The sequence below is a fragment of the Numida meleagris genome, chromosome 4 (assembly GCF_002078875.1).
Source record: "Numida meleagris isolate 19003 breed g44 Domestic line chromosome 4, NumMel1.0, whole genome shotgun sequence".
NCBI lineage: Eukaryota > Metazoa > Chordata > Aves > Galliformes > Numididae > Numida > Numida meleagris.
In genome coordinates this window covers 43,710,902-43,722,059 of record NC_034412.1, presented here as the reverse complement: position 1 = coordinate 43,722,059, position 11,158 = coordinate 43,710,902, and the positions used below count along the sequence as shown (strand labels likewise).

At 43.1% G+C, this 11,158-nt stretch overlaps 2 protein-coding genes and 2 long non-coding RNA genes across 31 annotated transcripts in view; 1 reads left to right on the top strand and 3 right to left on the bottom strand.

The window, feature by feature from the left end:
- Window positions 1-2,166, bottom strand: part of LOC110398847 — a 3,023-nt gene extending 857 nt beyond the window's left edge. Inside the window, exons 1-3 of one of the 2 annotated variants that reach the window (XR_002438697.1) lie at window positions 2,027-2,166; window positions 1,797-1,917; window positions 212-306 (exon numbers count right to left, since the gene is read on the bottom strand). This is a non-coding gene — a long non-coding RNA (uncharacterized LOC110398847). The remainder of the gene's footprint in view (window positions 1-211; window positions 307-1,796; window positions 1,918-2,026) is intronic. The other variant, XR_002438696.1, reaches the window with a different exon arrangement.
- NPNT (nephronectin) overlaps window positions 1-6,555 on the top strand; it is a 45,931-nt gene extending 39,376 nt beyond the window's left edge. For both annotated transcript variants that reach the window (XM_021396813.1, XM_021396814.1), the window contains 2 exons: window positions 1,971-2,227; window positions 4,612-6,555. In XM_021396813.1, coding sequence (XP_021252488.1) covers window positions 1,971-2,227; window positions 4,612-4,707 — 353 coding nt within the window. In that variant the 3' untranslated portion in view covers window positions 4,708-6,555. The remainder of the gene's footprint in view (window positions 1-1,970; window positions 2,228-4,611) is intronic.
- Window positions 2,474-4,433, bottom strand: LOC110398848. The gene is made up of 3 exons (XR_002438698.1): window positions 4,342-4,433; window positions 2,873-2,960; window positions 2,474-2,774 (listed from the first exon to the last, which is right to left on the bottom strand). It is a non-coding gene; the product is annotated as an uncharacterized LOC110398848 (long non-coding RNA).
- The window catches only part of TBCK (TBC1 domain containing kinase), a 119,190-nt gene continuing 116,921 nt past the window's right edge, over window positions 8,890-11,158 (bottom strand). For 25 of the 26 annotated variants that reach the window (XR_002438673.1, XR_002438669.1, XR_002438668.1 and 22 more), the window contains 2 exons: window positions 9,881-10,025; window positions 8,890-8,941 (listed from right to left, as the gene is read on the bottom strand). The gene's annotated coding sequence lies outside the window, so the exon portion shown is untranslated. The remainder of the gene's footprint in view (window positions 8,942-9,880; window positions 10,026-11,158) is intronic. The other variant, XR_002438687.1, reaches the window with a different exon arrangement.

Here is an 11,158-nt window from a genome sequence, read left to right as displayed (position 1 = left end):
CCTCCTGGCTGGAATACCTCGTTTCAGAGATTTATTTTCACAGCTTGTGCCTGAGTGTTTGCTTTCACCTTTCGAAAGTTTGATATTTATTGGCATTTTGAAAGGTGCCATGCTGAAGCCGTACAAGCTTATCTTGCATGCAGAAAATGCTGCTTTGCGGGGACCTTCACCTGCAGGGGCATGCCTAGAGATAGGCTGGCTTTGTGCCTACCTAAATCTGTTTCCTATTGATTGGAGTCAGTCACTGTAACTATCTGAAACAGATGCAGGCAATGAGTCAGGTCAGTTCTTTCATAATGATAACAACTGTATGGACAACAAACAAATGCAGTTATTTAAACTCTCATTTTAGCAGTTGGTGACGTTGATACAAAAACAATGCATTACCACAAGAAAAAAAAAAAGCAGGCTTTAACAAATACTTGGACAAACGTAACCCACTTAATGCCCAGACACAAACCTGAGGCCTTGGACAGCAGAAAAATACTTTGCTTAGTTAAATCTCATTGAAACCAAAGGAACTTTAAAACTGATGTAGAAGCAGAGAACAGGAGAGGAGGCTTGTTCTCCTTTGCTTCAGAAGCCCTGGTACATTGTCATTGGACCTCACAGCTTTAGGGGGAAATAACTGTGAGTAATTGTGAATAATTGTGAAACTCAGAAGGATCCTTTTAAAAAAATTAAAGTTCTGGTTGAGTAGAAATATGGCAAAAATTTAATTGTAAAATATTATTCTGTTCTATAATGAAGCAAAATTATATGTCTGCAATATTAAAAAAAACCCAAAAAACAATAATACTAATAAAAAGAAAATCATCATTTCTACATCAGGTTTCACTAGAGAAGCCTGAGTGGTGCTTTATCAAAAGCTCTTAAGGTAAATCTGCTCTTACATAAATAGTAATTCTTAGGTTCAGAGCAAGATAATCTTCCTCTCTTTCTTTCTTCTTTACTCTTTTTCTCTCTTTTCTTTACTCTCTTCTTTCTCCCTTCTTCTTGCTATCTTACTCTTCTTTCTTCTCTTTTCCCTCTTTTCTTATTCTCCTTTCCTCTTTTCTCGCGTCCCTCTTCCTTCTCAGTCTTCTTTCCCTCTTCCTGCTCTTCCTTTGTTTTCTCTTCTCTCTGCCTTCTCTTCTCTCCTTCCTCCTTCCTCTCTTCTCTTCCGTTCCCTCCCTCCCTCTTTTCTTCCTCTCATCCCTCCGTTGTTACTTCCTTATGATATCCTCTACTTTTCCATGCGCTTGGCAGTGTTTTTATGAAGCCACTTGCACTTTTTCATGATCAAAGGTAGTAATTTTTAACTAAGTGCTTATGTTCCGTAGCAACTCAGTATTGTTAGAAAAGACTTCAGTGAATGTGTGAAAGGCTATCAGCCTTTTGGAAGTCATAGCTCTGTCTAGCTTTCTGTATCTTGTCCAGATTAGTTATTTAAATTATCGTTAAATAGAAAAGCTGTTCATGTTTGCTAATGGAAACCCTTTGGGACTTAATGTGTTAAGACAGTTCCCAAGAAAAATGCAAAGGAACAGAACTATGGGTCAGTTATATTGTAACATTTATGCAGGCCTTCATGTCATGGCAAAACCCTGCAGCTTACAATATGTAAATCAACACTGTAGCTTTAATATCGGTAGGACTTTAAAACCAACGTAGTCACCCAGAGGGATATCTTAAATGAAGAAATATATGAACTTCATTTTCAAAAGATACATTGTTTGCTTTGTAAAAAAACGATTAGATAGGAAAGACCTAACCTGGCACCAGTGTAACTAGAGGACCAGCAATGTAAATCTTACCTTGTGGGAGGGAGCTGTGGCAGTGCTGGTGCATGTTCCAGCTCTAATACGCTCTACTCAACACTTGCTGGAGCTTGTGGAGCCCCGATTTGTTTTTTTCACAGCGCTTACGCATTTGGTCCTGAAATTTTAAAAAGGAGAATTGTAATGTAGGAACTGCTTTTTCTTTTGCAGGGGGACAATATCTTACAATCTCTGAACCCAAAGGCACAGAGGGAAGAGCAGCACACCTTATTCTGCCGCTGGGCCACGTGGCTCATGCTGGAGACTTGTGCCTGTCGTTCAGACATAAGGTGCCCGGGCTGCATTCGGGGGCCCTCCAGGTCTTTGTGAGGAGAAGTGGTGCTCACGGACCAGCTGTGTGGGGAAGGAACGGCGGGCACGGCTGGAGGCAGACACACATAACTCTGCGAGGACTGGGTATCAAGAGTGTGAGTACAAATGCATGGCCTGTATTTTTTTTTTTTTCTTTCCCCATGAAAATCTGAAGACGCTTAAGTTGTGTAGTACTTGATTATTTGCCTTCTGGGTTTGCTTTCAGACTCATTTTTACTTCTGCATTTATCCTTGACAATGGAATCATATATCTAAATAGTTCTGTGCAAAAAAAATGAACAACACCAAAACCAACCAACTCGTAACACTCATAGGCATAGACAGATAGAAACCTACAAAATAGCCTGTACTGAGCCACCTCGTATGGCCTTGTAATTTGTTATTACTACTTATACAGGTGAGAGGAACGGAAAGGACAACAGCGTACTGCCAGGGGATTTCCAGGTAGCCTCTATCAGGATGGCTCATGAAAAACTTTTCAAAAAATACAGCGTCAGTGAAATAGGAGGAATAGTCATCCCTTGTGGATTAATAACTGGTTAAACAGGGCAAGGATAGTGCAGATGGTCAGTTCTGACAATGCGGGTTGCTTACCTGTGCAGTCATCATGGTTTTATGCTCTTCAGCTGAACTGCCGCTGATCTGGATAAAGAGGTAAATCTAAGTATGCCCATAACACAGAATTGTTTAATGTGATCAAAAGCAGCTGTCTTAAAGTACTACGGAGCATCTTTTAATACCTGGAGATCTTAGAAACGCTGGGTGATTAGAATGATGCATCAAAAGCTCAGCAACCTCTTCAACCTCTGCTTCCTTTCAAAGTAGTTTCTATTTCAGATGGAAAGAAAGGGTAGGGATGCTTTAAGGGTGGAACGGGCTGCAACACACACATGTTAAAACGGTCCTAAAATTAAGGCTGAAATTACTGCAGATAACTTTCTGAAAACCTTGCTTCAGCAATAATCAAAGCGATATTTGATGTTCTGCTGGCTGTAAATGAATGCCAGGCTGAGAATGCAGACTTCTGTAGCACAGGAACAATATACTTAGCAAAAAAAATACAAGAACAGGGTAAGTTTTGTAAGTGAATGATTTATAGAGACCCCTACGCTTGTATCAAGAGTGACAGTTCCCTTTGCACCATCCCCTGCTGCAACAGCAGCTGTCAGCCCCTATCCGAGCGCTGGCCGGAGCAGCGCTGCTCCGCGGGACCTCACACAACCTTCAGCCTGGGAACTTTTCCAGCCAGTGGGGGCAGCCCGGGCTGCTGACCCTAAACCCTTTGTGTCATTCATCCTGACGATCAGGGAATGAGAGCAAACTCTAGGTAAGAAGGGAAGGCCCCAGCTGCAGAGAAATCAGGAAATAGGGACACTTTATTTCTAGCTATTTAGAAAACAAAAGTAACCAACCACTGGTGCTTTTGGGGCACCTACTGGAAACCTAACGAGAATATAAATGAAGGCCAGAGTCCTTTATCACACTTCCTAATGAATTAGCTTTGTGTAGATTATTTCTAAAGCACAGCTAAAGTCACTCATTTCTAAAAATGAGTATATTTTGGTATATTCAACATAGAGCATAGGAGCAGGGAAGGTCAGAAAAATTATTTAAAATTAAAAGCCTGCTTACAGCAAGCATCCAATTCTTTTTTTTTTTTTTTTTTTTAAACTACACAGCTGAATGCCTGATCTGTAAGTGCGTGGTAACTCTTTCCAGCTCAAGGATAACAGCAGGCTGGTACGAAGTTTTGCTGCAGGCTTTGAATAATCTTTAAACCTTGCTTAGAAATGCCCTAGTAAAGCAGTTCAGGCTTCTGATGCCAGAGCACTAATACTGGTGAGCAGCGCTGATTCCTGTAAATCATCCCTTATCAAGCTTTCTGTTTGAGTTTCTTCTGCTCAGGTTAAATCTGGATTGCTGACGGCCTCCTAAATTCATGCCCAAATTTCCACCACCGTTTTTTCAGGACAAATTCTAGCTCCTGCAAAGTCATAGTAAAATAAAGAATGAGTGTTTCTAGTTCCAACTATGCTTGGCATTTGGACTAAGTCAGCGTTAAGGTGTTTTAGGAATGGAAGGCTCCTCTATTAGGCAGCATTTTTTGTTAGAACAGACAGAATTTTATGTTTGCTGTGAGGGACAATGAGAACAGTGTGGCAAGGAGCTAGAGAAAGCACCACAGACTCTCACATGTGGAAACTCTCACCTCGGCAGTGGCACCTGGAGCAGAGCTTCAACCAACACCTTGATTTGTGTCGTAACTCCGTCCTGAACTGCTGGCACTTCATGGGGATCCTGTCAAAGAGAAGAAAAGGATCAGAAAAACAACCATAATTCTGAGCAGAATAGATAGGCTCGAGGCAGTAAAGACTGAGCTTTTTTATGCTTTTACATGCTTACTGTTACGCAGTTCCTCCCCTAACCAAAGATTCTTTCATCTTATTTTGGCACTCCAATGTTCTGTTTGTTTTCCCAGATTATTTTCAAAGGAGAGAAAGGGGAAGGAGGAACGGGGGACATTGGACTGGATGATGTGACGTTGAGAAGAGGACGCTGCTCTGAAGAGCATTAGCAAAGACAGTGGACTAGCACAGCCAACTCCTCCAGCCCTTCTCATGCTATTCTTACCAAGCTTTGAAACAGAACTGCATGAAAAAGGAAAAACAGATGGAGAATGACAACTTCCTTGTGGTCTGCTAAGTGCAATCCCGCTGAAACTTCAATTAAAAACATGAGGAGCTCCTCCTGGAATTCAGGAACTCTAAATCAAGTGCTGGTTGTTTCTGTTAATCCTTGCCGCTAAATCACATTTTCTGTGTAGGAGCTTTATCTCCTTTTAAACACGAGTGCTCACCCAAAGAGCACTTGTGCAAAAGGGAGAATTGATTACAAGCAATGTGAAATCTCTGGCTTGGAAAGTCTTAGTATTAACAGATATTCATTATTTTCCCATAGCACTGCTCTTCTGATAATTAGATTTGATAGACAGTGGGATTGATCTGGCTTCATGTAGCTCTGAACCTGGACCTGAACTCTGGCTCGCTGCCACTGACCTTTGAAGAAGTGTTGCTCCTTATTAAGTAGCATTTATTTTGGTCTTGCATCTGTATCAAAAAGCAGTTAGATAGAGTAGGCGCTGCATCCTGTAATGTTGCTACTGCTGTGTTTTGTGTATATGTGTATGGGTATTAACATATTTATGTTTTTAATATTTACAGACTCTAGTTGCAAGATAATTGGCAGTCTGCTTTCTTACTGCACAGGAGAGGAGCTCAGCACGCTGCGGGATCCCGCTGCTCGTGCCAAGAAATAGGTTACCAAAGTCAGCTAATGGTGCTCACTGAAAAGCGCTGGTACAGTTTTCATGTTGCAGTGCGCTGAAGGCAAAAGACCAAATCCTTACCTGACGTAAACTGGCATCTGATGGTGCTGCACAGGTCTGCCTTCAGCTCAGGAGCCAGCCCTCAATGCTGCCAGCAGCTCCTGCGCAGCCTGCAGCCGGCCACTGGCGGCCGCTACGATTGTGCTCGTAGAACCACGAGGAACGTTCCCTTCCATCGGGGGCACAAGCCTGTGTGTAAGCAAAAAAGGGCAGCTGTGTTACTGCTGTACAAACAATTCAGACCGTGAAATGCCTTGAGTCACCTTCGTCAAATGTCCATATTCTACCCAACTGTTCTGTATATAACAAACATCTAACGGTCTAGAACTAGAACAAATATTAGCTCTAGCTGGCACTAAATATTTATCAGAACTTTGGACTAATTTTCTTAGTTTTGTATCATGCATGCGATCTGCAGTTTCCCAGGGAATTCTTCCATTTGGTTTAGGATTTTTAGATGAGGAACATCATCATCATTGCTGTTAATGATTCTAAACTTGACAATAGTAACATTTCAGAAAATGACAAAAGTTGGATAAGGTGCTGTTAGTGGCACAGCCTTAAAGCTTCAAAAACATATACCTAGCAAAAATAGGTCTCGGATTTTTTAAATACTTACATAAAGTATAAAAAAATGTCAGCTTCGTACCTTGTTACAAAATTATCAGTAAAACAAAGTCAAACCTTGCAGAAAGCCTGCAGCGATGAGAGGCCGTATTCCAAATGGCTGTTTCTGACAAAGTACCGCTTTAAGGATATTTTTCCGCTTTGTCCCTTAGGATGCCATCAGCACTGTACGTACAGCAGAAGCTTATTTGACCAAACAGAAAGATGTTCTCCTGCACAAACCAACATTTCTAAATGGGAAAAAAAAAAAACGTTTTTGTAAAAATTCTGGAAACTATTTTGCTACAACTGTGATTGTGATCTCTCTTCTGTTTTGTTATTTTGCAATACGTCAGAAATATTTGTGAATAGTTGAGGTGACTTGTCTTTATTTTGAAGTAATCAGTAAAGAAGGCTGTTACTTGATAATAATGGCAATGTCTTGTTTTCATTTCTGGATCAAAAGTCTCAGTACTGCAAAGAAATCAACCAAGAGGTGACAATTCCAACAAAATGAAGTAGTTAAATATGCAACTATTATCGAATTTAAAATTAAAAGTGCATTTAACTATAAGAACGGCATATATATATATATATTACTCAAAAGGAAGAGTTACGGTTTCCAGCCTAGCTTTTAGAACAGTTTCACAGGTAACTTGAGGGTTTCCAAAATAGGAAGTGTGTGTTTCAGAAATGGCTACTGCAGTCCCCACGCTGCTGCACAAATTGTTACATTCTGGGGCACCTAACAAAATTAACGCAATTTGATCTGTTTCTCATACAGTGGAAGAAGTGGTGTTTCACCACGTTTACGACAGCTCTCTAAGATGGAGACTCTCTGGTTAAAGTAAAAATCTATTTAAGGAGGACAAATGGGGTTTTGCCCACAAAATGGCAGCTTACAAATGGGCCTTAGAACACTGAATTCGAATGAACTTAGATGGTAAACTACTCAGATGACAACGGGAGGATTTGGCGTCTTTGTGTTTATGAGTTATTTCACACACTTCACCTTGACAATGAAACAACACTGTAAGGCACTGTGGCCACCGAAGCCTCAGTTGGCAGTGTACGCTGGGACAGCATTTGCGAGTCTGGCACAGAAAGAGCTGCTCCAGCTGTAAGTCACTCACCTCTGCCCTGGCTCTGCAGTGCCACTGTGTTGTCCCCTTCTCTTCCATGCTCACCCGGTGTTTCTGGAGAGATGAGGTGCGAGGGGTTGCGGGGGAGATGCTGCTCCTCCAGGTGACTCTGTGCCAGCCAGGACAGAGCAGATGCTGCCATTTTCATGCAAGCCTCAAAAAAGAGATCAAAATATGGCCTCAGGTGGTCATATGAAGCAGTTTATCACTGCCCTTTCTGTTCAGACCTTAATAAATAGACGCCAAAAATTAAAGCCTGCTTTTCTACACATAGGCAAGTGAAAGAAGTGTGAACAACATGAAAACAGCTACCTGTATAACCTTTTGACAGCCTATAATACTGTGTGTTAAAAAGACACGCTAAAACCTTTTCCCCAGTAAAGACTTAAAAAAGGTTAACAAATGACAGATACCATGGATACCATGACCAGTGTCAGTGTGCACTCGCTTACTGCATTTGCTGACACTGAAGGGACTACAGTAGAAGGGACAGATGCAAGGCTTTGGTTCCAGTTTTCTTTCTAACCTGCCACCTTGCTTCTCATCAAAACCATGTCATTAAAAAAAAATCCAAAATATATATATATATATTATATATGTGTGTGTGTGTGTGGATGATAGTATGTAAAAAGTAGTAAATACATATATACACACACGCACCCTCATATATACATATGCGCACACACACACACATGTTTACATGCACATATACACACATATATACAGCAAAGACCAAATTATCAGAGCCTTCCTGGCAGGTTAAAATGCACTTACCTGCTGGTTTATGCTGACATCCTGCAGTTTTATGACCAGTTTTTCCACAGCAAAAAAAGCCCACCCGAGAGAAGCAATATGCATTGGTGCAAACCTGCAGTGTTAGAAAGAACCAGCAGAAGTTACAGTGATAGGATCCCATTAGGTTGCCATTTTTCTCCCAAGAAAGCTCCAACTTTTTGCTCCAGGGTGCCAGATGGGATGTCATGCTTACACATGCTTGATATGCATGGGCAGAGTAGCCCCATCCCTCATTTTCTTAAAAACAGGTCAAGCAACAAAGCAAAGTGGACCTGCACTGTCTGGGTAAAAAGAAATCATTCTCTGTTCTGTACATGAGGCATTCCCAATCATACTTCTCAATGTTACTTAACAGTATCTGTTAATCAACCAACTCTTTCTTGACTCTAAGTAATATTTAACCTCATTCTGTAGTATTTTTGTCCCTCTACCATCTTTTCCTGTAATTCAGCCAGTACAGGATTCCCCAAGACAGGAACAAGCCTCCATTGCTATCAAACCACTCTTCTGTAGGTAGCACCGCCGCTAACCACATCCTGAGAGCAAAAAGGGCATTTCTAAGGTGCGCGCTGCACCCAGTAGGCTGAGGGCAGTAGTAAGTGGTTGAGAAAGCAAGCCAGGTATTTATCCAGCACCCAGAGTAAGGATGCCCCTCGCGGTGTGACACAGCCAAATCCTGCTTTCCTTTGCACAACATACTATGGCCCTTTTCCAATTATTGTTTTACCCTTCTATTTTATGACTTTTTACCTTCTATTCAGGCCAGGAATCCTTCACATTCTTCTCCCAGTTTTTTCCTCACAGTGTGCTTCAGCAGCCCAGTGTTTTACTTGTGACTTTCATCCAGAATCCTTTTTCTTCAGTTTGCATTTAACAAATGCCTGTGAAGACGAGGTACAGCGTGTACCCAGACAGACTGACTGCACTGCATTTGCTTGCAACACCGGTCCTGAAGTTTGGGATGGCAGGGTGACACAGCGGTTGCAGCATGTTGTAGTTAACCTGATCGAGTGCCACAGAGCACCAGCTCTCCCCCAGTGGGATGGGGTAGAGAAGCAGAAAAAAGGTAAAACTAGTGGGGTGAGATAAAGAGAGGTTAATAGGACAGAAGAGGAAGGGAAAATAATAGCAACCATCTATGATTCTACGACTAGATGTGTGTCTCAGCCAGCATCCATCTTCTCCGCATATATGGTACTGTTAAGTTTCCACAGACACTGTAAAGCCCCTTTGGTTGCACAGTCACCAAACCCCCAGAACATGGCATGGGCAGAAGCAGCTGGGCTGTGCGCCGTCCCCAAAGCTCTGCACAGCTGCTGCCCCACCTCACAAGTCCTGATTTAGGCCATGAAAGGTGTGCTGGCTGGAAGAGTGCTCTCTAAGGGTATACTGGGCATACTGGTGTGACACGGACACCCCGTCCTTCAGCAACACCCTGCCAAACCTCTGATGGATGTGCAGTTCGCCTCCCAGCTGGCACAGCTGGCTTACTGTGGCTGCTTTGCAGACTTATGTATACAACAGACCCAGCAAACACAAAACCAGTCACCAAAAACCAGAGCTAGGGGAGGTTGCATTGAAGTGCCCAGACACCAAGCTGCAGCTGTAGGGTGGTCTTGCAAAAGCGCTCATGAAGGAAATCCTAAGGATGCTTGGATCCAAAACCCCTATCTCACATCTGGTACCTACCAAGGGCTGCAGCTGCTATCCCTTGCACCTGCTCATACCCCTGGGGGAAAGCACTGCTGCTGACCATGCCCTCAGATCCTACAAGCTGGTGAAGTCAACAGGTGGACAGACAGCTTTGCTTCTGACTGTACCTGTAGGATGCTCCTGGCCCATGCAGTGGTGTGACACGGTCACCCTCTCCATCAGCGCCTTGTCAGCCTGCCTGTCCTAGGATGCTCCCAGCCTTGAAACACGTTCTCCTCAGGTCCTTTGTCACACTGCAGCTCCACAGCTGTCCTGCCAGAAAAGGAAACACTGCTGACTTTAAGTGTGGTTTCGTATGAATTGGCTCCCTGGTGAGCACAGCAGTACACATGCAGCACAACTGCTCAGAGAAAGAGATAAGCAGCCCAGATAATACCTCAAGATGTGATTGGGAACAGATCAAAGGCAACATCCAAACTTAGAGGGAAAAAGTTGGTTAACTTAAAAGGGCAAGCCTCCTCTCTATCATTTTGCTCCAGCTAATGTTGGAACTTACTTATTCAGTGGATCTTAATATCAGCATATGAGGATTCCAAGCACATGTAAGCCTTCTCTTTTTTCAGCTCTCCCAGCTAAATAACAAAACCAACAGCAGTACAGCATAACACATTGTCGCATCCCTGCCTTCAGTCCGAGCACAAGAGTAGGAGCTCCTCATTTGTAAGCTCACAGAAGTGTGCTCTCTTCAACACGCCTGTAAGGGCTGGAGCACCTCTCCTATGAAGAAAGGCTGAGGGATTTGGGCTTGGTTAGCTCAGAGAAGGCTCAGAGGTGATCTCATTGCGGCCTTCCAGTATTTGAAGGGAGCTTACAAGCAGGAGGAGGAGTGACATTTTACACAGTCTGATAGTGATAGGGCAAGAGGGAATGGCTTTAAGCTACCAGAGGGGAGATTTAGGTTAGATGGTAGGAGGAAATTCTTTACTCAGAGGGCGGTGAGGCGCTGGCACTGCTGCCCAGAGCTGTGGGTGCCCCATCCCTGAAGATGCCCAAGGCCACGTTGGATGGGGCCTGGGCAGCCTGAGCTGGTGGGGGCACCCAGCCCATGGCAGGGGTTGGGGCTGGGGGGGGCTTTAAGGTCCCTTCCAAGCTAAGGCACTCTGTGATTCAATATGAAATATGCGTGATTCGCATTACAATCTAGGGGATCTTCTCAGTCACTGTGCCTCGGATTGTATAAACGAGACTCTAAAACACTAAAACTGCTCGCTAATATTAAACCCAACAGTTCTGTGGTGTACAACAATTTACATAGAAACCAGACACCTTTATTGCACAGCTAGAGGTGTTATTAAACTGTGAGCAATTCAGTCACCCTCCTGTCATATGCCACCAGTTTTATCCTGCTTACACAAAAGATATTTTAATTGGCTGAACTCCATCAC